A 26,227-nucleotide genomic window follows, 5' to 3' on the forward strand; every position below is an offset into this window, starting at 1 on the left:
TGCTGATGCAAGCTGACAGACAACCTGCACCTCTAAAGTGGCAGAAACCAGAGGGAGTATTCTCACTGGTGACAAAGCCAAGTTCTCAGGATATAAAATAAAACAAATGGAGATTCTCATGGTTTTTCATGCTCATGACAAATGGCAGAGACAAACGAAAATATGACTCTTTCCGGGAGGCTAAGAATCAATAACCATAGGTGTTGATTACCAAAACCAGAGTCACAATTTAAAATCTATTTTCAAATTTTTTTTTTCTCCTGCCAGTGTGCATTTGGAAGGGAAGGGACAAGAAGAAATTATTATCCTCCTTTTTTGTCTATGCAGTCTAGACAGACAGCTAGGAGACTGACATGGTAAGAATTCTACTGGTCTGTTGTCAATTAAACCATATCTCGACTATAGTCTCCATGAACAGCAGAGTGTTCTGGCCTTTCACTGTCCCATCCTCATCACTAGAAACTGTACAGGAGACAACATGTGTAACAAAAGACAGTTTAACAAGAGAAAAGGAAACAAGTATATTAACATGTACATTTTGTGTGTACTTGTGAGAAAGGCCAGGATGAGTAAATCAAAGAGTGGCTGGAATTTGGAATTAACAGATTATCTTTACCAAAGAACAGTAAACATTTAGAGGAGCAACTAGACAGAGGAAAAGAGTACTGGGCTTACAAAGGTGCCAAATTTTAGGATGATAAATACATTAAAAATGATAGGCGATAGTAGCTAGTCAAAATCGTTGTTTTACAGAATCCTCTGGTGCTGTTTTGGGGCTGGTAAGTATCTGGGGTTTTGGTGATTAATATCTACACAAATTTATGTTCTGCTTTCAGGATGATAGGGGGAGGGCAGAAAACTTGTTCAGGATCTGCTTCTTCAGCTCAAAATAATCCTTGTGCCAAAGGGGAAGATTTTGGAATGGCATATTCTGTTATCCTTCTATGGATTTTACCATCCTGTTTTTTCACTTTACAATGACACTGTGTTCTAACATGGAAATGTGAAGTAAGGCATTGTCAGATGGAGTTAGGAATGTTGTTCACCGGAGGCTTATTTATCATACTATGACATTGACTTATAAATTAGGAATTTATAATAGACACCAAAAGAGTAAGTATAGGAAGCTGGCTGAGCAACATAGTGCTGTGCAATACACCAGTCAGAACAACAGGAGTGTGTCATGTTCTTTGTGGAAAGTGTATATAAAATAAATTAAGTGAAAAAAATGAAGACAACATACTGAAGTCACATAAAACAACTTAATGTAAATGAATGTTAATCAAAGATGGGAGCTCATTTTCAGTTGAGAAAAATGTTCATTCAGGTTTTTTTTTTTTTTTTTTTTCTGAATACTTGCTCAACTTCATAATAAAATAGGAGGAATTTCCTCTTTTGGCAATAGTGCTGAACCCTGTTCTTTCTTTCTTAATGTCTTTAAGTAATCTCACTTCCTTATTTTCTTCAGATTAATTCTTAGGGTATCAGAATATCTCTCTTCAAACATAAGAAGAAAAATGTTTTAGTCAGTGGACCAATAAACTGTTTCTGTTTTCCACGTGTTTCAGAGGGTGGAGCCACCAAACCAGTGAGATAAGAGGGGAGTGAAAAGATGTTAAATAGCAAGTCTGGCTCACCCTGGTCAGTCTGGACATTTGACTTCTCAGTCAACATGAAGGCTCTCATTATTCTGGGGTTTCTCTTCCTTTCTGTTGCTGTCCAAGGCAAGGTCTTTGAGAGATGTGAGCTTGCCAGAACGCTGAAGAAACTTGGACTGGACGGCTATAAGGGAGTCAGCCTGGCGAACTGTAAGTTAACTCTTCTTTCTCCTTCCAAACAGTTAACCAGGTGTGGAACTAACAGAGGATGAATAATGAGCAAGGGACTTTGAGTGAATGGGCAATTCTTTGTTGGAGGGTTTGTACACTTACCATGGTTAAAAACATCAACTTGCTCCTTTAGAATCAGATGTACCAGGTGAAGGACTGTGGCACAAGAGGGCCATTCTAGTCCCACTAAATATGCCAGCTGGCACATGTAGGGTGATGATAAAATGTATTTCAGCACCTCGGATATGTCTGTCAAGCCCATGGTGTTTGACTCTAGCTATTTCCAGTTTGGAAGTTGGGTTCTTCTAACCTGAGTAAGGCAATATTTTTCTCATTTTTAATTCCCCTACCAATATTGGGCTTTTAACAGCAAGGTTTTTTTAAAATTACATTAAACTCTCAAAACAGTGACAGTAGGAACCTATTTCCCTTGATTCATTTCTATAATAAGGATCCTTAAAATACAGCAAGAAATGACATTTTATTGTGCTCACCCCAGTTGATTATTTTTCATTTTCTTCCACAGAATTCAAGAAATGGCCTTAGGAAAAGTTCCTCTGTAGTTTAGTCTATATTTGTCAATGTCATCACTGTATTTTTTCATATTGAATTCAGACATTTCCCTCCATAACTATTTTTGAGTGAATGAGCAAATGGCTAGATGGATGGATGGAGGACAGTCTTTCCTATTCTGTGATTCTTACTGTCTGAATTCTAATTTGGTACCCCAATTCACCTTCAGGGTCATAAGAAATTTTCTCTCTCCCAGAAAATCCTTATTTTTCCTAATAACATATTTTTCCTTTAGTGTGTGCATCTGCTGCTAATGACCAAACCCACTCAACCAATCTGTTGGTTTTTCTATTCTAGGCTCAGTATTAACTTAGGGATGTGTGAAGGGCAAGAGCTATTTTAATATTTTTAAAAGTTTATTATCTTGTTTCATTAGTATTACCAAATGATTTGCTAATAAAAGAATTCTCTTAAGAGAATTCTTAACACAAAAGTGTTAAAATATTTCACAAGTAAGTACATCTTTGTACTTATAAAGTAAATTGTTAATAAAGTAGAATTAAATAGAACTGATTGGGCTATGAAGTGTAAGTCATGTCATGTGGTTTTTCAACTAAAAATACATTTTTTTTTCAGGGTTGTGTTTGACCAAATGGGAAAGCAGTTATAACACAAAAGCTACAAACTACAATCCTAGCAGTGAAAGCACTGATTATGGGATATTTCAGATCAACAGCAAATGGTGGTGTAATGATGGCAAAACCCCTAACGCAGTTGACGGCTGTCATGTATCCTGCAGCGGTAAGACAAGATGATGTTGAGTGATGGCTCAGCCCCCATCTGATTATACCTATAAGAACAGAGATTCAGTACAAATGAAAATGTCTTGAAGGCTTCCCTGGTGGCTCAGATGGTGAAAAATCTGCTTACAGTGAGGGAGACCCCTGTTCGGGGAGAATTGGGGGACAGAGGAGCTTGGCTGGCTACAGTCCATGTTGTCGCAAAGAGTCTAACACAACTCAGCGATTAACACTTTCTCTCATCATGAAAGTTGGCTGTTTGCTAACATACAAGAGTTTCTTGAATGACGTAGCACTTTAGTATAACTGAACTTGTTGATGCTTTGTAAAGAACAATGCCATTCCTCTTATCTTGTTTGGGAAAATTTAGGGATAATTACGGAGAAGGCAATGGCACCCCACTCCAGTATTCTTGCCTGGAGAATCCCAGGGACAGAGGAGCCTAGTGGGCTGCAGTCTATGGGGTCGCACAGAGTCGGACATGACTGAAGCGACTTAGCAGCAGCAGCAGGGATAATTAGGTTGTGTGTGTGTGCGTTTATTTAATATACCCTCCTTTATTGGAAAACAAAGGATTACTAGTTAACCAAAGAGGAGGAATACCTATGGTTCCTTTTAAAAAATTGTTTTTACTTTTTATGATGATATGTTTTAAATATATAGAAAATTCGAAACATGACTATATCAACCATCAATATGGTCATCATGTACTGAACTGAACTGAACTTTAACAATTATTCACATTTTGTAATATTTACTTCTTCTATGTATATAAACTGTATATATATATATGTGTGTGTGTGTGTGTGTGTGTGTTGGCTGAGTGGTTTAAAGTGAGTTTGAAACTCTAAGTTCTTGAGCTTGGATTTCCAAAAAATACAGTTCTTATTTAAATACTGTCATTGTGATAAGTTAATTTACAGATTTGTTTAACTGGGCTGAAATAAATTTTCTATTGAGTTTCTTTTAAAATAGAGATGACATACAATGTTTAGTGCATAAAATATTGGTGACCTGATACAAATTTATATTGTTAATTTTTTATATATTAAAATTCATAATAGAGAAATTAGTCTAAGAATATTCTTTTGTATCATGTTAATTTACTTTAAAAAGCATTTTGCATTATATAATAATCTGTGCTCACTGAATAAAAATTCTCACTATCCAGAGATTTGTGATAACTGGTAAGTTTTGGTATCTACATCTTTCAGAAGATACATCATTCACATACATGAATGTAAAACTATATTATGCATATTTGTACCCACATACAAGCATGTAAGCAATGAATGTCAGCAGAAATGAAATTATACTAAACTTACTGCTTTATAATATGCTGTTTATTACACAAAATTATTTTATCAACAAGTACCAATCTTTATTATATTTCAAGATGAATAAATTCCACTAAATAAATATTCTATAATTTATCAATCCAAATCTCATTGATAAGCACTTAGGCTATATTTTCCCCTGTTATTAATTGATATGAAACATCTGTACACACATCTTCGGGTGTGTACATCTCTTATTATTTCTTTAGAATAAACTTCCAGTAATAGAATTGCTGAGCCAAAAAATGCTAGACCCATTTCCCCTTGGTTGTTTTTGTTTTGTTTCAGTAGCTCAGCTGGTAAAGAATCCACCTACAATTCAGGAGACCCTGGTTCAATTCCTGGGTCGGGAAGTTCTCCTGGAGAAGGGATAGGCTACTCACTCCAGTATTCTTGGCCTTCCCTGGTGGCTCAGATGGTAAAGAATCTGCTCACAATACAGGTGACCTGGGTTCAATCCATAGTGGTTGTATGGCAACCCACTGCAGTATTCTTGCCTGGAGAATCACCATGGAGAGAGAAGCCTGATGGGCTACAGTCCATGGGGTCGCAAAGCGCTGGGCATGAATGAGCGACTAAGCACAGCGCAGTAAAAAGTGAATCTTTTATCACATTAATTAATAAATCCAGAACTCCCAATGACTTTGGTAAATGAGAAACGAAATGCTTTAATTTCATGCCAAATAGGATAGAATGAAGACAAGGTTTTCCCCAATATTCACAACATGGACTAAAAAAATAATTTTAGTTGTATTTTTCTTAGCTTAAGAAAATAAAGCCTGCTGAAACTAAATTTAAAATGAAATCTCTAGGAATGTTGTTTTCATTTCTCACCATCTGCTTTTCAGAATTAATGGAAAATGACATCGCTAAAGCTGTAGCCTGTGCAAAGCAGATCGTCAGTGAGCAAGGCATTACAGCATGGTACGTTGTTTTTTGTTTTTTTTTTTTCTGCTTCCAATTCTATTGAGATGTAATTGACACACAGCGCTGTAGAAGTTTAAGGTGTACGGTATAAGAGTTTGACTTACATACATCATGAAATTATTATCACAGTCAGTTTAGTGAACAACCGTTATGTCATATGGTTACAAAAATAAAGAAATTGAAGAAAAAAATATGTGTGTGTGATGAAAAGTCTTAGGCTGTACTCTCTTAACAGTTTTCATATATATATGAATTTTATGTATGAATATGTATATTCATATAAATGAATTCATTAAATTCATTTATATGAATTTTCATATATTTCTTATTTCATACATATAGCGGTGTTGACTGTATTTATCACATTGTACATTACATTCCTAGTATTTTTATACCTAGAAGTTTGTAGTACCTTTAGTTGCCTTCATCCAGTTCGCCACCCCTCATCTCAACCACAACCTGCTCCTCTGGTAACCACGTATCTGACTTCTTTTTCTATGAGTTTGTATGTTTGTTTGTGTTTGAAGTATAGTGGACCTACAACACTGTGTTAATTTCTATTACAGACTATGGTTTGTGTTAAGCATTAAAAAGGAGAGCTGGGGGCTTTCCTGGTGGTCCAGTTGATAAGACTTTGTGCTTCTAAGGCAGGGGGTGCTGGACAGGAAACCAGTGACATCAGGTGTGGCCAAAAAAATAAGACGGTGGGGAGAACTGGGGGTTTTTTGGTAGCACCTCAGGGCACCCGAAATTTTAGCTTCCCTCTCCCCCACCAAGAGTTGAACCTTGTCCACAATTTTGGAGGGGCAAAGTCTTAACAACTGGACCGCCAGGGAAGTCCTAGGTGAGAGCTGTTTTACCCTACTCTTATGAGAGAAGTGAAGGAATATTTCCAAAGAACAACGTATACTACTGAGAACTGAAAATTTGCAGCTTTAAATTAATGCTGAACAATGTACTACATATGAACACTTTACTTTAACTGACTCAGAATCTTATTCTTTTACTCTTCAATTTATTTTAGGAGATTCTAGAGTTTTTAAGACTCTACACACTCTACCTTGTCATATCTTGAAATTATTTTTGGAATTAAGTAAATGTGGAATGCACTCTGCAGTTGTGTTGTGAATAACACAGGACTCACCATTTGTGTTCAGCATTCTGTGCTCTAGTGAAGGCTGGTGGAGATGTGAAGTCCTTGGTATACATATCTCCAGTTGGCAAATAACAATACTTGGATTTGTCTATAGCTTGTATTTCATGTATTGATGAACTATTTTGTTCTCCCAAAGGATCTGAAATATGTACATTACAATGAAGCTATGTTTTAGTCTTATTACCATTTGTTTCATCTTTCTCCACAGGGTGGCATGGAAAAGTCATTGTCGAGACCATGACGTCAGCAGTTACATTGAGGGTTGCACCCTGTAACTGTGGAGTTATCATTCTTCAGCTCATTTTATCTCTTTTTCATATTAAGAAAGTGATAGTTGAATGAAAGTTTATACCACCATTGTTTCAAACAAATAACATTTTTACAGAAGCAGGAGCATGTGGTCTTTCTTCTAAGAAGCCTAATGTTTATCTAATGTGTTAATTGTTTGATATTAGGCTTACAATATTTTTCAGTTTGCTAATACTGGTGAATATTTATCTAAACTCTTAATTATCAAATATGTCTCCAGTACATTCAGTTCTTAATTAAAGCAAGATCATTTATGTGCCTTGCTGATCATGAAGGAATATAAAGAGGGATTAGATGAGCTGTTTCTTTTCCTTAATTTTATTAGCATAGATTCATGCATTATGACCAAATTCAGAGGCAGATAAGTATTGAAATAACTAATTAACCACAGATATGAAATTATGCATGCTGTAAAAAATACAAAATTTTCATTAAAAGCTTTGCAATTCATACCTTGTCTGTTTTGTTTAGAGCCATTTAGTGTCTCTGAAGAAATACATATGTATGTACTTGGGAAAAAATGAGCTGACACTTAGTATTTCCAACATTCTCACCTGTATCCAAACAGAAGGATATTGCTAGAGAAAAATCCATAGGTTTATTCACAGATCTCAATTAAAAAAAAAAAATTTGTGGAACTGCACAGCTTTGGGATATTAGTTCCCCAAGCAGGTATTGAATCTCCACCCTGAACAGTGAAAGCATGGATTCCTAGCCACCAGACTGCCATTCCTTTCAGTGTGGTTAAATTCATAACCACAAATCTCAAATGGGCCCTTAACACCGATTGGTGGTCACTTCTCTGCAAACTTTCTGTGCTGATATCCCCACTCTCCAAAATGACTGTCACTGTTTACTTCTCTCTTTCCAAAGTTCCAGCAAGCACACCAGCTACTAGCCTTCCATCCTCTGCTTTCAGGAGACAACCTGGGCTCACATTACACTGACAGAACAGAATCAAGTCATACAAAATTCTACCCCCCTGGCCACCATAATAGTGTTCACACCTCTCCTTGAGCCCTCCTTCCCCTCTTTCCCCTTTATCACTAGGATGTAGGGCCTCTGCTCCTGCCAGTGACAGTTTCTACGTGCAGTCTTCACCATACATAGCCCTCTCACTACTCCAATTTAAGCTAAGTTTTCCCAGCATCCTGTGTTTCTTCCTCATTGCTTGATCACCCCATCACTGAGCAAACTGCCCCAGAAAAGTTTTATCTTGCAAAGGACTCTCGTGGACTCTATATCATGGACTCTACATCTCCAAATACATCATTCTTTGCTCCCTTTTACAGCAGCATTTCTGGGATGAAATATCTATATTCACCCACACCATGACCTCACTTCCCTTTCTCTTTTCATCTCTTCTTAATCTGACTGCTCTCCTCACTCAGCTGAAAACAGCTCCAGCCTGACTCCTTCCAGGATGCGTTGGGGCCAGTTCTAGTGATCACCTGATTTCTGTTCATCCTATTTGATCTCTCAGCAGCATTTGACAGAGTGAACCACTTTCTACTTCTAGAAAAGTTTTTCTTCCTTAGCTTCTCCTCCTTTACATCCTGCTTCACTGATGGCTCCTTCTCAGCCCTTCATGGCTGGCTGTTCCTCTGCTCTTTGATTTTTAACTGTGGGAGTCCCCAGGACTCAAACCTGTAAAACCATCTGAAATAATAGTTTTACTTATTCATTTATTTTTCTTTTCTTGCCGAAGTATAACTTTCAAAAGAATAGAGTCCTTCCCACTCTTTAAAGACATTAAAATAATCTCAATCTTGCCCAAAATTTGCAAGTACAGTAAAGCCTTTTAAGTCTTCTGAACAGTTTGAGAATATACTGCCAATATGTTGCCCAGCGGCTCTGAATCCTTCAATATACAACTCTCACAGAACCTCAGAACATCATCCAAATCAGGAGGTGAACACTGACAAATTAGGACCACCTCGTCATCAGATCTTTGCAAGTTTATCAATTGTCACATAAGTTTTTCTTCACTAAAAGGTCTAATTCAGAATCATGTGTTTAAATTGGTTGCTATGTTTCCTTCAATCTAGATCATTGCTTCACTTTTTTCTTAACTTTTATCACTGTAACCCCTTTGAAGACCTCAAACCAGCTATGGTGTAAATGGCCTAAGTTTTTTCTGATATTCTTTAGAATATATTAGGTTATGCATCTTTGACAGAGATACCATAGACGTAATACTGTACTCTTTCTGTTGTATCTTTCAGGTGACATGCAGTTTTGAAATATTCTGTTACTTATGATGTTCACATAGATTATTTGATTAATGTAATGTCTGCAAGTCACCTTCACTGTGAGGTATTTGGAAGAGGGTGAGGTACTTTGAGAAATTTTCTTCCTCATCAAAATGTCAATTTTTGCATGTACTTACTATATCAGTATGGACCCCTGGCTTCCTATCTTACTGCAATTATTACGTGTCATAATCCATGAAAGTGAAAGTGAAGTCGCTCAGTCGTGTTTGATTCTTTGCGACCCCATGGACTGTAGCCGAGCAGGCTCCTCTGTCCATGGGATTTTCCAGGCAATAGTACTGGAGTGGATTGCCATTTCCTTCTCCAGAGGATCTTCCCAACCCAGGGATTGAACCCGGGTCTCGCACATTGTAGTCAGACACTTTACTGTCTGAGCCACCAGGGAAGTTGAAGTCATAATCCATGGCCATCATTTATTTTGATGCTCATATTGTCCCTGATTTGGCCAGGAGAGCCTCTACACACTAGCTTTGGTGTCCCCATCATTCTCTGGGTACTTTTTTGTTTTCTTGTATTAAGTGTTTTAACTCTCACCTTGTTCTTTTCCTCCTTCAGCCGGAATCTTCCACTTCTCCCAAAAACCCTTATTTTAAAAAACCAGCTCTGGGTAGTTGAGTGTTATTGTTTGCCTATCCCATCAATGATAAGAGCTATAGAATGTATGAATTTACATAATTTTTATCTATTTAAATTGAGTTCCTATAATACCTCCAGTTCCAGTCTCATACAACAAGGTTAATTCTAGTTTTTTTCCTTTTTCATGTTGATAACTCCCTTGTATGCTGCTGCTGCTGCTGCTGCTGCTAAGTTGCTTCAGTCATATCCGACTCTGTGCGACCCCATAAATGGCAGCCCACCAGGCTCCCCTGCCCCTGAGATTCTCCAGGCAAGAACACTGGAGTGGGTTGCCATTTCCTTCCCAATGCATGAAAGTGAAAATGAAGTCGTTCAGTCGTTTCCGACTCTATGCGACCCCATGGACTGCGGCCTACCAGGCTCCTCCATCCATGGGATTTTCCAGGCAAGAGTGCTGGAGTGGGGTGCCATTGCCTTCTCCAACTCCCTTGTATGACAGTGAGAAATTGGGCACCCATTGTCTTTAATATCCTTAAGATGTATTGTGAGCACATGCATATATTTGATCAACTTGACTGTTTGTAACCAATCTCCCAACACTGCCACACCATGGATTTGATGCTGTGCACTCAGGCTTTGATACCTCTTATTGGGTCACTCCTTCTTCCACATCTGGACAGCTGCTTTGGTGTGTTATATCTTTGACGCAACATGCTGGACCACTGTTTTTACAGGAAGGAGGGCAGAAAGGTTTTCCTCTTGTTTATACCTGTAATCCAAGTACCTAGAACAGTGTCTGTAACATGATATATGCCCAATAAAAATCAATTGCTTGAATGAATATCTCTGATTATTTAGTATATTCCCCCACCCCAGGGATTCTAAGAGTTTTCTTACTATCCAGTCTCAGATGATTCTAATACAGTAGCTTCTGGGGCTCCAAGTGTCAGATCTCAAATCTGTATGACCAGCCATGGGAGGACAGCAGAGGGTCCCAACTCTGGTACAGCCTCTGACTTCAAGATTTTAGGAGCATTTTGCTATGAATAAAGGGTTTATTCATATCAGGATATCCAGAGGTGTAAGAAGAATAAGTCAAGGTAGAGGAGCGAGGCTTGAAGAAGTGACAGCTCAGATGCACAGATAGGTATATCTAAGAAGCATCAGGACAGATGTATAACAATGGCTGACTAAAGAAATAATCAGAGAGTAGCAAAAGTTGGCCTAACAGGGAAAGCAATGGTTGTTGAAGATTTTGCTTAGTGTTTTTGATAAATGTCATGCCTTTACTTATACCTGTTATTTTAATACAATTAAGTTCTCAAGCCAAATTTTCACCCTTATTCTTAGAATGAAGTAAAAATCAGTGTGAAAGTTTCATCATGTTTAAAAGACATTCAGTTCTGATGTTGCTCAGTTTCACCTCAGGATATTATTTGAAATGCAGAGTGATATTCCAGACGATTTTACTGGGCTCTTCCTGTAGCACTAGTTATAACTAAGCCTTGAGCATATCTCTTGCACTTGTATTTAGCAGACTTACTTAAAAAATATTTTATAGAAATTGCTAAAGGGAATTTAAAAGTTATGTCATGAGTGACTAAAGTCATTCATAGACATAACGTTTTTCAGTTATATATGTCTATTATGCAAATTTCATTTAAAAAATAATTTTGTGTATTCATTTTATTTTTGCTGTGCTGGGTCTTCATTGTGTGGGCTTTTCCATAGCTGAGGCAAGAAGGGGCTGTCTCCAGTTGCAGTACATGGGCCTCTCCTTGGGGTGGCTTCTCTTGTTGCAGAGCTCTGGGGGCTGGGGCTTCAGTGGTTGCTGTGTGAGGGCTCGGTAGTTGCAGCCCCCGGGCTCTAGAGCACAGCCTCAGTAGTTGTGGTGGGCAGGTTTAGCTGCTCCGCAGCACATGGGATCCTCCCAGGTCAGGGATTGAACATGTGTCTCCTTCATTGGCAGGTGAATTCTGTACCACTAAGTCCGCCAGGGAAGCAGCAAATTATATTGTAGACCATTCAAAATTTTTTACAAAGTTGTAAATTCTCAGTGTTTACAGAATGACATGTTTCTACAGGTTTGTTATGAAAGATGTTACTCCTCATTTTTCCCACTTCACAGTCAACAATTCTCTACTCTTTTAGGTTAATGTTAGGAATTTTAGACAGTGCCGTGTTGGCCTAATGGTTAGCATTTTGCAATTTCACTGCTGTGGCCGGGGTTCAATTCCTGGTCTAGGAATTAAGATAACACAAGCTGTGGGGCATGGCCAAAAAAAAAAAAAGAATTTTATTTATACTCCCATGCTTTTATGCTTGTAATGCTTCTTGGTTTCTCCATTTTATGATATTGATTCCCACAGTTAAGGATTAAGTTCTATTTCCTCCTCCTGCATCTTCATCACACATGGCAACTTTCCCTAAAACCTATCCTTCTGATGTAACTATATATACTTTATTAGATCAATACTCAGTTTTTACATAGTCATAAATACAATTATTTTCTTCTCTTATGCAAGATTTTATTTCCCCTAGAGCTAATAACTACATGATCTTAAACTGGCTTAGCTTTCTTTGTATCTATCCTTAGTTCAACTCCCAACTTCAAGGTGGCTTCAGTACTTTATTGAAGTATAGTTGATGTAAACACATTATTATATAAGTTTTAAGTGTACAACATAGCAATTCACAATTCTTAAAAATTATATTTCATTTGTAGTTATAAAGTATTGGCTATATTCCTTGTATTGCCCAATATATCTGTGTAGTTTGCTTATTTATTTTGTCTGTGCTACATGGCTTTCAAGATTTTAGTTTCCAACCAGGGTCCAAACCCATGCTCCCTGCAGTAGATGTATGGAATCCTATCTGCTGGACTGCCAGGGATTCTCAGCTTATTTACTTTATGCACAGTGGTTTGCACCTCTTAATCCCCACTGCTATCTATGTCTCCCGTTTAAATCTCCTCTCAGGTCTTTAGTTGCAGCTAGTATGTCATCCGTCTTATCTTTCTCCAAGTTTTTTCATTTCTGCTATCAAAGTTTTAATTCCAACAGCTCTTTTTCACTCCCTGAATATTCTTTTCTTCCTTGTTTTGTGTCATATTTACTATTTCTTATTTTATCTGGATGTAGTAATAACAATTTGGGTTTGTTTTGGCTTTAGTTGACTTCTCTATGTTTCCTCTTATCTGCCATTTCACTTGTTTAGTTTGAATTATATCTTTTCATATTAGAGGCATTTCTCTGTTATTTGGCAATCCTTGGTTATCTATTTAAATTTAGGATTGGGAAACTTTAAAAGTCATTTGAGGTTCCAAGGGCCTATATGGATTTGACTGTGTGTCCTCTGAAGGATGACCTGGTGGGTTGAGTCAGTTTCACTAAGTCTCCTTAGACTTAGACTGGACACATCCCCAGGGCAGCCTCTCCCTCCTCTCTGCTCACACACACATAAAAAGGCCTGGTTGCCAGTATTTCAAGAGTTTAGTGGGGGATGATGGTCTCAGTACCCCGCATGTGTTTGGCTAATCTACCTATTTTCTGTACGGTATTCCTCCCTGTCTGGTGACCCTCAATGCAAAGGCCCTGCTTTACAACCTTGTTCTATCCCGTGGGGGTAAATAATTGTTCAGCTATAAGAACCTGAATTTAAAAAAAAATTTTTTTGTGGTAAAAGTCACATAATATAAAGCATACTATTTTAACCATATTTAACTATACATTTCAGTGGCACTAAGTGCATTCACATTATTGTGCAACTTTCATTATCATCCATTTCTCAAATTGTTCGCCTTCCTACTGAACCTCTGTCCCCGTTAACCACTAACTCCCCATTCTCCCTCTCCCAACCCCCAGCATCTACCCGTGTACTTTCTGACTCTATGAGTTTGAGTATTCTAGGTGTCTCCTATAAGTGGAATCAAACAGTATTTGTCTGCGTCTAACATATATTCCCTTGTGGCTCAGCGGGTAAAGAATCTGCCTGTAATGCGGGAGACCTGCGTTCGATTCCTGGGTTGGGAAGATCCCCTGAAGAAGTGAAAGGTTACCTACTCCAGTTTTCTGGCCTGGAGAACTCCATGGACTATTGGACACGACTGACTTTTACTTTCAATGTACATTGGAATGTATTTTTAGGTAAATATATGTCCTACGAACAGATTGTAACTTCTTTATTTTTTTTTCTGCTATGGGAACAGTAGGTTCTCAATAATCATCTATTTTATACATGGTAGTGTGTATATGCCAATCCCAATCTGCAAACTTATCCTACCTCAGTCCTCCCCTTGGCATCCATGTGTTTGTTCCCTATGTCTGTAGAACCTGAATATTTTTTAAACAGAATCTCAACCAGTCTTTTTTTTCTAGCTCCTCTCTTCCTCCTCCCTTCCCTTACTTCCAGAGATCCCTACACCCACAAATTCTTGAGATTCAGGGAGTTCCTGCAGTGTGAACTGGATAGCTTCTTAGCTCTTACCTCAGCTCCGAGGACTGCCCTATACCACTTGCCTTTTCTAGTCCAAGTTTCAAGATTTCTGTTTTGGTCTTCTCTCTCATTCTCCCAGTCCTGATAGGTTTATGTCTTTTTGAAAATCTCTTATTTTTTGATTATTTCTCTCTTTATTTTATTTTTGGCTGTACTGGTCTTCTTTGCTGAATGCAAGCTTTCTCCAGTTGTGGCGAGCGGGTGTCACTGTGCGTTGCAGGGTGCGGATTTCCCACTGTGGTGACTTTTCTGTTGCGTTGTGCGGATTTCGCACTGTGGTGACTTCTCTGTTGCAGGGTGCGGATTTCCCACTGTGGTGACTTCTCTGTTGCAGGGTGCGGATTTCCCACTGTGGTGACTTCTCTGTTGCAGAGCACGGGCTTTAGCCTGGAGGGCTTCAGTAGTTGCAGCACACATGCTCAGTAGTCGTGGTACACAGTTTTTAGATGGCATGTGGGTCTGTCTTCCCAGACCAGGGAGCAAACCTGTGCCCTCTGCCTTGGAAACACAGATTCTGAACCATTAGACTACCAATGAAGTCCTTAATTTTATTTTATGAAAGCTTATTTTGCTTTAAAAATACTTAGGGTAACCTCTTAAGCAAAGAATAAAAAATTTTTTTGAGAAATGGGAGAAGCAGAAATAGGAAAGCTGGAGAAATAATTACAAAGAGGAAAGTTCTGCTCCAGAGATCACATTATTTTTTTTTGGCTAAGGCGGATCTTACTTGCAGAATGCTGGGTCTTTAGTTGGAGCATGTGGGATCTAGTTTCCTGACTGGGGACCGAACCTGAGAACCTTGCATTGGGATCTTTAGTCTTAGCCACTGGACCACCAGGGAAGTTCTAGAGACCACATTCTGAAAGGTAGAATCCAGTAAAGTGTGCAGAGGACAAAAAATCCTGTATTGTGGCATGAAGAATGTATTGTAACTGAAAGTTGGATCCCGCTGCTCACTACACAAAAGCCAATAAAGAGGTCAGGGTGGTGTAAAAGAAAGTTTGCTTTATTTTGAATGCTGGCTACAGGAGTGGGAGGGGTGTGGGGGGGGCAGGGGGGAGGGGATACCTGTTCAAAGGCAGAATCCCCCCAAAACCCCCCATAGTCAGTGGACAAGAGCTTTTATAGGCCGAGGGAGGGGGTTATATGCAGAAACAGTATGATCAGCTCTGACAGTCACCTTGAAATTGGTCATGTGCTAGTCTAACCACTGTCATGTGGTTTTAGGTACAGTGAATCTTCAGCTCTAGGGTTGATTTGTTTCCATTTCCTTGAGGCCAGTTCTCAGAATTGTGGCAGCTCATGTCCTGGGTCCTGCTCCATTTCAGTACGACAGAGTACTTCAACAGACCTCACTGATTTCAACCACTTTTGGGAAAAGAGACTCAAGTCTTCTTAACTTTTCCAATTTTCATTTATTCACTATTCAACAAACATAGATGACTAGAAACATTTCATAAGGCTTAAGAACATTAAAGTGTATAAGATACAATTATTGGCCTCATGGAGTTCACAAATAATTAGTATATAACTTAAGTGTTTCAATCCAGTAAGCACCATAGAAACAGAGGACAGTGTGACTGAACTATCTGGAAATCAGCTGCCAGAAAGATAGGAGAAAAAAGTGACTGTATTTTATAAAAGGAGGCCTAGATAGCTGTGTCAAATCCTTCCAAGAAGCTAAGGAATTAGGGGAAGTGGCAGATGGATTTACTGATCCAATAGCTTTGTTCGTAGTGATTCTTCCTAAGGCCCACTTGACTTCACTTTCCAGGATGTCTGGCTCTAGGTGAGTGATCACACCATCGTGACTGTCTGGGTCATGAAGATCTTTTTTGTACAGTGCTTCTGTGTATTCTTGCCATCTCTTCTTAATATCTTCTGCTTCTCTTAGGTCCATACCATTTCTGTCCTTTATTGAGCCCATCTCTACATGTCTCCAATTTTATTTTTGTCTTTGCCTTTTCATATATATATATATATATTTTAAATTTTTATATATTTATTTTGGGCTGTGCTGAGTCTTTGTTGCTATTAGGGTTTTTCTCCAATTGCAACAAGCAGGGGCTACTCTCTAGTTGTTGTGCTCAGGCTTCTCACTTGTTGTGGAGCACTGGCTCTGGGGTGTATGGGCTTCAGTAGTTGTAGGTCCTGGGCTCTAGAGCACAGGTTCAATAGTTGTGGTGCATGGGCTTAGTTGCAGCAAATGGAACTTTTCCAGATCAGGGATCAAATCCTGTTTCTTGCATTGGCAGACAATGACACAGAAGTTAGCTTGCAGAGACTCTTCTGGCCAAATCAGGGACAATGTGAACATCAAAATAAATGACAGTAATGGGTTATAGCAAAGTTAGTGGAGGTGATGGAATTCCAGTTGAACTAGTTCAAATCTTAAAAGATGATGCTGTGAAAGTGCTGCACTCAATATGGCAGCAAATTTGGAAAACTCAGCAGAGGCCACAGGACTGGAAAAGGTCAGTTTTTATTCCAATCCCAAAGAAAGGCAATGTGAAAGAATACTCAAACTACCAAACAGTTGCATTCATCTCACACAGTAGTAAAGTAATGCTCAAAATTCTCAAAGCCAGGCTTCAGCAATACGTGAACCATGAACTTTCAGATATTCAAGTTGGTTTTAGAAAAGGCAGAGGAACCAGAGATCAAATTGCCAATATCCGCTGGATCATCAAAAAAGCAAGAGAGTTCCAGAAAAACATCTATTTCTGCTTTATTGACTATGCCAAAGCCTTTGACTGTGTGGATCACAATCAACTGTGGAAAATTCTGAAAGAGATAGGAATACCAGACCACCTGACCTGCCTCTTGAGAAATCTGTATGCGGGTCAGGAAACAACAGTTAGAACTGGACATGGAACAACAGACTGGTTCCAAATAGGAAAAGGAATATGTCAAGTCTGTATATTGTCACCCTGCTTATTTAACTTCTATGCAGAGTACATCATGAGAAACACTGGGCTGGAAGAAGCACAAGCTGGAATCAAGATTGCCAGGAGAAATATCAATAACCTCAGATATGCAGATGACACCACCCTTATGGCAGAAAGTGAAGAGGAACTAAAAAGCCTCTTGATGAAAGTGAAAGAGGAGAGGGAAAAAGTTGACTTAAAGCTCAACATTCAGAAAATGAAGATCATGCATCTGTTCCCGTCACTTCATGGCAAATAGATGGGGAAACAGTGGAAACAGTGTCAGACTTTATTTTTTTGGTCTCCAAAATCACTGCAGATGGTGATTGCAGCCATGAAATTAAAAGATGCTTACTCCTTGGAAGGAAAGTTATGACCAACCTAGATAGCATATTCAAAAGCAGAGACATTACTTTGCCAACAAAGGTCCATCTAGTCAAGGCTATGGTTTTTCCAGTAGTGATGTATGGATGTGAGAGTTGGACTGTGAAGAAAGCTGAGTGCCGAAGAATTGATGCTTTTGAACTGTGGTGTTGGAGAAGACTCTTGAGAGTCCCTTGCACTGCAAGGAGATCCAACCAGTCCATACTAAAGGAGATCTGTCCTGGGTGTTCATTGGAAGGACTGATGCTGAAGCTGAAACTCCAATACTTTGGCCACCTGATGTGAACAGCTGACTCATTGGAAAAGACCCTGATGCTGGGAAAGATTGAGGGCAGGAGGAGAAGGGCACAACAGAGGATGAGATGGTTGGATGACATCACCAACTCAATGGACATGAGTTTGGGTAGACTCCGGGAGTTCGTGAAGGACAGGGAGGCCTGCCGTGCTGTGGTTTATGGGGTAGCAAAGAGTTGACATGACTGAACAAATGAACTGAACTGAACTGAATGGATTATGACTCATTATAATTGGAATAAAGTAGGAAGCCAAGGGTCCATCCTGATATAATGTGTCATGCCTGCATGTGCGCTTAGTCATGTCCGACTCTGTGACCCCATGGACTATAGCCCTCCAGACTCCTCTGTCTGTGGGATTATACTGGCAGAAATACTGGAGTGGGTAGCCATTTCCTTTACCAGGGTTCATCTTGACCCAGAGATCGAACCCATGTCTCATGTGTCTCTTGTATTGGCAGGAGAATTCTTTACCATTGAGCCACTGGGGAAACCCATACTGATATAATAAGTGAATATAAAAATTGAAATTTTGATTAGGAACAAAATTTCTCAAAGTACCTCACCATGTCCTAAATACATCACAGTGGAGGTGACTTGCAGACATCACCTTGATCAAATGATCAATGTGTACATCATCAGTAATAGAACATTTCAAAACTGCATGTCACCTGTAAGGATGCAATGGAAAGAACACAAAATCACTTCTATGGTATCCCTGCCAAAGGTGCATAACCTAATCTACTCCACAGAATATCAGAAAAGCCGTACACCGTTTTACACCATAGGTGGTTGAGGTCTTCAAAAGGGTTAAAGTCATAAAAGTCATGCAAAAGATGAAAAAGGGATCTAGACTGAAAGAAACTGAGAAACATAACACCGACTAAAACACTTGATTCTTTTAATTAAGAAAATCTTTTGGGACAATTGATGAAATTGCATAAGATCTGATGATTAAGTGGTCCTAATTTGTCAGTGTTCACCTCCTGATTTGGATGATGTTTTGAGGAGTTACACACTGAAGGATCAGAGCCACTGGGCACCATTTTGGCAGTATATTCTCAAAGTGTTCAGAAAGCATAAAAGACTGTAATGTACTTGCAGATTTTGGGGAAAATTGACATTATTCCAGTGTCTTCAAAAAGTTAGAAAAACTCATTTTTAATGTTATACTTCAGCTAGAAGAGACAAATAAATGAATAAATAAAGTATGTCTATCAAATGATAACAGGCTTGAGCCCTAGGGCACTCTAACTCTTAAATATCAGTCAGCAGAGAAATAGCCAGAATGGCTGTGAAGGAAGCATCAATGAAGCAGAATATAACGGAGGAGAAGCTGAGGAAGAAAAAGTTTTCAAAAGTAGGAAGTGGTTCAGTCTGTCAAATGCTGCAGAGAGATCAAATAGGATGAACAGAAATCAGGTGATCACTGAACTGGCCCCAAGGCATCCTGGAAGGTCAGGCTGGAGCTGTTTTCAGCTGGGTAAGGACAGCAGTCAGATTGAGAAGAGTCACAAAGAGAAACGGAGGTGAGGATGTGGAGTGGGTGAATATAGATAACATCCCAGAAGTGTTGCTGTTAAAGAAAATAAAAAATGTTGCGGTTGGAGGGTTATGTAGAGCTCAAGGAGAGTTCTTTGTAAGAAGCAAGGTTACCAGGGCAGTTTGTACAGTGATGGAGATGATCCAGCAAAGAGGGAGAAACTCAGGATGCAGGAAACCCTCAGCCTAAACCGGAGTAGGGAGAGGGCTGTGATGAAGACTGCATATTGAGACACTGCCACTGGGAGGAGCAGACGCCCTTCATCATAGTGATAAATGGGAACGAAGCGGGGATGGGCCCAGGGAAAGGTGTGAGCTCTATTATGGTGGGGATGAAGGGAGAATTTTCTGGGTTGCTTCTGTTCTGTCAGTGTAACGTGAAGCCAGGTCATCTACTGAGAGCAGAGTGTGTTGAAGCCCAGTAGTTGGGCATGTATGTTAGGACTTTGAAATGAGAGGAGAAGCAAATAGTGACAGCCATTTTAAAGAGTGGGGACACCAATACAGAAGAACTGCAGAGAAGTGACTATGATGACCAAGCAGATTTGAGTGCCCATTTGAGATTTATGTTTATGAATTTAAGGTGAGGGGAATTCCTTGGTGGCCCCCTGATTAGGACTCTGTGCTTTCACTGTTTAGGGTGCGAATTCAAGCCCTGGCTGGGGAACTAAGGTCCCAGAAGCTGTGTGGCACCACCAAAAAAAATTTTAATTTAAAATATTAAGTGAGATCTGTCAGCATGCTTATGGATTTCTCGCAGCAACATCCAGGTGTTTCTTTACAGGTGAAGATGTAGGAAATACTAAGTGTCAGATCATTTTTTTCCCCAAATATATACATATGTATTTCTTCAGAGACATTACATGGCTCTTAACAAAGAAAGACAAGGTATGAATTGCAAAGCTTTTAATGAAAATGTTTGTATTTTTTACAGCCTGCATAATTTCACATCTATTTAATAGCAATTAATTCAATGCTTGCAAGCTCATCTACCTCTGAATTTGTCATAAAGTGTGAATCTGAGTTAATAAAATTAAGGAAAAGCATCAGCTCGTCTAATCCTTTTTTATGTTCCAGAATCAGCAAGAAGCATAATGAGTTCTTTACAAAGGCTAAAATAGGTTGATGTATAAATTGTGAGTTTATTTTTAAAGCTATGTAAATGCAACATTTCTACAAAAACATTAAAATCAAAGGCCACACTGTATGAAAACAAAATTCTTAATTCAGGCTGTTCTCATAGTTAGTCATTTGACATTCATCTCCTTTTGGCTGGACAGATAAAAATTCACATGCCTATTCAGTGGGACTTTGCCCAAGATCAATTCACTTATTCTTTTGTAATATTTGTGTTAAATATTGGGGAATACTTGTATCATTCAAAATTAAGTCTGGGTTATTTCTTTGATTAAGAACTTAATGTACTAGAGATACATTTGCTAACTAAGGATTTAGACATATATTCACCAGCATTAGTTTTGTTAAGAACCTGAAAAATGTTGTAGTAATATCAAACAATTAACACATGAGGTAAACATCAAGCCTCTTAGAAGAAAGACCACATGCTCCTGCTTCTGTAAAAGCATTATTTGTTTGAAAGAGTGGCAGTATAACCTTTTACTCAACTATTACTTCTTAATATGAAAAAGAGACAAATGAGCAGAAGAAAGAAAACTACAGAGTTACAGTTTGCAACCCCGAATATAACTGCTGACATCTCGGTTTCGACACTTGTTTTTCCACGCCACCCTGTAGAGAAAGATGAAATACGTGGTAATAAGGTTAAAACATATCTTCATTGTGTTATACATATTTCAGATCCTTTGGGAGAACAAAATTGTTTATCAATATATGAAATACAGGCTACAGACCGATCCAAGTATTGCTATTTATTAACTGGAGACATGTATAGCAAGGAGTTCACATCTCTCCCAAGCCTTCACTAGAGCACAGAATGCTGAACACAAATATTGAGTCTTGTGTAGTCCACAACACAACTGCAAAGCGTGTTCCATATTTACTTACTTTCAAAATTAATTTCAAGATATGACAAGAATTGGTAGAGTATGTAGAAACTTAAAAACTCTAGAAGCCCTTAAAATAAATTGAGGAATAAAAGAATTAGATTCTGAATCGGTTAAAGTAGATTATTTCTATGTGATACACTGTTGAGCATAAATCTAATTTTTTAGATTTTCAGTTCTCAGTAGCATACCTTGGTCTTTGAGAATATTCCCTCATTTCTCTCATAACAGTAGGGTAAAACTACTGTAAAACAGTAGGATAAAACTCCCCCCGGCCCTTTTTTTTTAATCGCACCACATGGCCTCTGGTATCTTAGGTTCCCCAACCAGGTACCAGACCTCCACCTCCTGAATTGAAAGCACAGAATCTAAACTACTAGGGAAGACTGCAGGTCTCCCTTTTAATGCCTAACGCATACCTTGCTCTGTAAAAGGAACTTACATAGTGTTTCAGTTTGAAGTTTATACTTCAAACACAAACAAACCAGCTCATAGAAAAAGAGGTGAGATTTATGGTTACCAGAGGTGGCTGTTGTGGGTGGGGTGAGGGGTAGGGAATTGGGTGAAAGCAGTGGAAAGTACTACAAACTTCCAGGTATAAGATAAACAAACACTAGGGATGTAATGTACAACATGATAATATAATTAATAGATCAGAGTGTAAATCCTAAGCTTTTCATCACACACACAAAATTTTTTCTTCTGTTTCTTTAACTTTTTATCCATTGAGATCATGGGTGTTCACTAAACTTACTGTGACAATCATTTTGGGGTGTATGTAAATCATTTATGCTGTACACCTTAAACTTACGAAGTGCTGTGTGTCAATTATATCTCAACAACACTGGACGGAAAACAAAAACAAAAAAAATAACATACCATGCTGTAATGCCTTGCCGACTGACAATCGTCTTTGCACATGCTACAGCTTGAGTGATGTCATCTTTCAGCATAGCTGAAAAAGAGGTGGTGGGAAATGAGGACAGTGTTCACAGAAATTTCATGTAAATTTAGGTTCAGTCAGCTTTATTCTCTTAGGCTGAGGAAAGAACAACTAAAATTATTTTTTTAAGAGTCCCTTTATCTGTGAATATTGGGAGAAACTCTCCATTCCATCTCACTTGGCATGAAATAAAGCATTTTGCTTCTCATTTGCCAAAGTCATTGGAAGCTCTGGAACTATTAACAAATATGATAGAAGGTTCTCTTTTCACTGGACACTGCGAAAACAAAACAAAAACAAACAAGCAGAACCTGGTCTAGCAGTTTTTTGCTCAGCAATTCTACTAGTGGAAATTTATTCCAAAAAAAAAATAAGATATGTACCCAAGATATATATGTTAATACAAGAGCTGGACTGATAAATTTTAGAATATTTATATAGTAGAATTCTATTCATCCAGAAAAAATAATAAAGATTAATATTTGTTAAAAAATGATTTTTTACAGTAAAGAGCAAATTGTAAGCTGGTAAATATAGTTCAGTTTCATTTTTGTTGAAGCACATTGCTTACATGTTTGTGGGTACAAATGTGCATAATACAGCTTTATATTCATGTACATGACTGATATATATTCTGAAAGAAGATGTGGATACCAAAAGTTACCAGTGGTCATAAATCTCTGGGTAGTAAGAATTTTTATTCAATGACCACAGATTATTATATAATAAAAAATAATTTTTAAACCCTAACAATTAACCGAATACAAAAGAATATCCAGAAACTAATCTTCTTTATTATGAATTTTAATATTAAAAATTAAACAATATCAAATTTGCAATACTTCTCAATATTTTATGCAATAAATATTGTATGTGTATGCATATTTGCTAAGTAGCTTCAGTCGTGTCCGACTCTGTGAGACCCCATGGACTGTAGCCCCTCAGGCTCCTCTGTCCGTGGGGATTCTCTCAGGCAAGAATACTGAAGTGGACTGCCATGCCCTCCTCCAGAGGATCTTCCCAACCCAGGGATCAATCCCGTGTCTCTTATGTCTCCTGCGCTGGCAGGCAGGTTCTTTACTACTAGCCTCACCTGGCAAGCCCTAAATATTGCATATGTTATCTCAGTTTGAAAAGGAACTCAATAGAATATTTGTTTCATTCTGATTAAACAAATCCATATATGAAATTGTTAGAATGATAGTGATTAAATATGAAGTGTAGTTTTTAGAGATGCACAGTAAAGAATTTAGAAATGGAATGTAATAATGTTTCTAATTCACTTGAAAATCACTCAGCAAAGAACCACCAACTGGATAATACATACATAAAAGCAGTAAACATGACAAAATGTTAACAACTGCTAAAGCACATATTATACTGTTAAAGTACACATTTATGTTGATATACTAATGTTTCAAATTGTTCACATATTTAAAATATTTCATAATCAAAAGTAAAAGTTTTTTAAAAAGACCACACATATTCCTCCTCTTTGGTTAACTACAAATTCTTTCATTTTCCAACAAAGGAGTGTATATTTAAAACACACACACACAACCTGATTATCCCTAAACCCTTCCCAAACAAGGTAAGTAGGAGGAATAGCATTGCTCTTTACAAAGCATCAACAAGTCCAGTTATAATAAAGTGATAGATCATTCCAAAAATTTTTGTATGTTAACAAACAGCAACCTTTTATGATACCAGCTGTTTAATTTCTTACTTAAGGACTTAGGTAGATAATAAAGCATTTCTATAAGTTAAGATGGAGTTTTTCTAGGTCCCTCATGAATTCTTCAAGACCTTTTCATTTGTATTAAATCTCTCCTCTTATAGGTACCACCAAATGGGGCCTGTGCCATCACTCAACAGTGTCTTGTCTTACCACTGCAGGATACACCACAGCCGTTAACTGCTTTTGGGGTTTTGCCATCATTACACCACCATTTGCTGTTGATCTGAAATATCCCATAATCAGTGCTTTTGCTTCCAGGATTGTAGTTTGTAACTCGTGTGTTATAACGGCTTTCTCCATAGGTCAAACACATCCCTGAAAAAAAAAATGTATTTTTAGTAATAAACAGCAACATCATATGACTTATATTTCATAGCACAATTCTATTTTACTAATGATTTGTTTTAGAAGCATAAAGATATATTTTACTTGTAAATATTTTAACACTTGGTATTGAGGACCCTTAAAAGAATTCTTTTGTTAGCCAATCATTTGAAAATACTAATGAAATAAGATAACATATTGCAAAAATATTAAAATAGCTGTGTCTTCTATTACTATTACCCTTCCCGTGCTCCCATCCCTAGGTAAGATTGAGCCTAGAGTGGAAAAAGCAACAGAGTTGGTGAGTCATTAGCAGCAGATGTATATGCTAATGGGAAAATACCTTTATTAGAAAAAGCAAGGATTTTCTAGGAGAAAGAAAATTTCTTATGATACCTAAAGGTGAATTTGGGTATCAAAATAGAATCCAGACAACAAGAATCATAGAATAGGAAAGACTGTGTCATCCAGCCAGCCAGCCAGCCAGTTGCTCATTTGTTCAAAAATAACTTATGGAGGGAAATATATGAATTCAATCTGAAAAATACAGTGAGGACGTTGACAAATATGGACTGAAGTACACAGCCACTTTTCCTTAAGGTACATCTTTAATTCTGTGGAAGAAAATGAAAATTAATTAATGGAGAGTTAGAACAATAAGATATATTTTCATGCTGCATTTCAGGGATCCTTATGTAGATATTGATTGAGGGAATTAGGTTCCTACTGTCCCTGTTTTAAGAGTTCAATGTAAGTTTTAAAAAACTTTGCTTAAAAGCTCAACATCATGGTAGGGGGATTAAAAATGGAAAAAAAAAAAAAAAAACCAACACTGCCTACTCAGGCTTGCAGAACACGAGTTCCAAACTGGAAATGAGTAGAGTCAAACACCAAGGGCTTGACAGACCCATCCCAGGTTCTGAAATATATCTTAGAGTCAGCCTTCATGTGCCAGCTGGGAAATTTAGTGGCATTAGAGGAGTATATGGGAATCTGGCATGCTTAGAATGGTATAGAATTTGACCCTCCCATGACTCATTCCTTCACCTGGTACATCTGATTCTAAAGGAAACTTCGATGTTTTTAACCATTGTAAATGTACAAACCTGCCAAGAAATAAAAAAGCCCATTCACTCAAAGTCTCTTTCTTCTTCCTCTGTTAGTGTCTGTTCCACACCTGGCTAACTGTTTGAAAGGATGAAGAAGAGTTAACTTACAATTTGCCAGGCTGACTCCCTTGTAGCCATCCAGTCCAAATCTTCTCAGAGTTCTGGCAAGCTCACACTTCTCAAATTTCTTGCCCTGGACAGTGACAGAAAGGAGGAGAAGACCCAGAATAAGGACAGCCTTCATGTTGACTGAGAAGCCAGACCTCCAGGCTGACCAGGGTGAGCTGGACTTGGTATTTAACATCTTTTCAGTTCCCTCTTCTCTGATCAGTTTGGGGGCTCCACCCTTGGAGACATGTGGAAAGCAGGGACGTTTTATTGCTTCACCGACACTAAAAGTTTTGTTCTGTATGTTTGCAGAGGGGTATTCTGATGTCCTAAGAGTTAATTGCAAGAAAATAATAAAAGATACTGCTCAGGAAGAACTGGGATTAGCACTATTGAATTTCAGCAACTATAAAGAAAAAAAAAAAAAACCCTGAATGAACATTTTACACAACTGAAAATGAGTTCCCATCTTGATTAACATTCACTTGCATGGTGTTGTTTTATATACTTTCATTATATTGGCAGAAAGTGAAGAGGAACTAAAAAGCCTCTTGATGAAAGTAAAAGAGGAGAGGGAAAAAGTTGGCTTAAAGCTCAACATTCAGAAAACGAAGGTCATGG

General features: G+C 38.1%; 2 protein-coding genes across 2 annotated transcripts; one reads left to right on the forward strand and one right to left on the reverse strand.

Annotated features, from left to right (window-relative positions):
* The first annotated feature begins 1,646 nt into the window (after positions 1-1,646).
* Positions 1,647-6,960, forward strand: LOC102414936 (lysozyme C-1-like). The gene is made up of 4 exons (NM_001290888.1): positions 1,647-1,808; positions 2,979-3,143; positions 5,328-5,403; positions 6,771-6,960. The coding sequence occupies exons 1-4, from the start codon at positions 1,673-1,675 to the stop codon at positions 6,835-6,837; spliced, it is 444 nt and encodes a 147-aa protein (NP_001277817.1). The 5' UTR covers positions 1,647-1,672; the 3' UTR covers positions 6,838-6,960.
* A 13,291-nt stretch (positions 6,961-20,251) lies between these two features.
* On the reverse strand, positions 20,252-25,789 carry LOC102414598 (lysozyme C, intestinal isozyme). The gene is made up of 4 exons (XM_006064264.4): positions 25,607-25,789; positions 24,216-24,380; positions 22,264-22,339; positions 20,252-21,109 (listed from the first exon to the last, which is right to left on the reverse strand). Exons 1-4 carry the CDS (start codon positions 25,740-25,742, stop codon positions 21,043-21,045), a joined length of 444 nt encoding a protein of 147 aa, XP_006064326.2. The 5' UTR covers positions 25,743-25,789; the 3' UTR covers positions 20,252-21,042.
* Positions 25,790-26,227: the final 438 nt, after the last annotated feature.

This window comes from Bubalus bubalis, chromosome 4 (genome assembly GCF_019923935.1).
Source record: "Bubalus bubalis isolate 160015118507 breed Murrah chromosome 4, NDDB_SH_1, whole genome shotgun sequence".
NCBI classification, from domain to species: Eukaryota; Metazoa; Chordata; class Mammalia; order Artiodactyla; family Bovidae; genus Bubalus; species Bubalus bubalis.

What these genes read in the sequence shown, in the direction of transcription:
- LOC102414936 (NM_001290888.1), top strand. Translation starts at nt 1,673, where the DNA reads ATGAAGGCTCTCATTATTCTGGGGTTTCTCTTCCTTTCTGTTGCTGTC. An exon ending in GGGAGTCAGCCTGGCGAACT is followed by an intron (nt 1,809 to 2,978) that starts GTAAGTTAACTC and finishes TTTTTTTTTCAG; the next exon opens with GGTTGTGTTTGACCAAATGG. An exon ending in GAGCAAGGCATTACAGCATG is followed by an intron (nt 5,404 to 6,770) that starts GTACGTTGTTTT and finishes CTTTCTCCACAG; the next exon opens with GGTGGCATGGAAAAGTCATT.
- LOC102414598 (XM_006064264.4), bottom strand. Translation starts at nt 25,742, where the DNA reads ATGAAGGCTGTCCTTATTCTGGGTCTTCTCCTCCTTTCTGTCACTGTC. An exon ending in GGGAGTCAGCCTGGCAAATT is followed by an intron (nt 24,381 to 25,606) that starts GTAAGTTAACTC and finishes TTTTTTTTTCAG; the next exon opens with GGATGTGTTTGACCTATGGA. An exon ending in CTGTGGTGTATCCTGCAGTG is followed by an intron (nt 22,340 to 24,215) that starts GTAAGACAAGAC and finishes CCTCTTTTTCAG; the next exon opens with CTATGCTGAAAGATGACATC.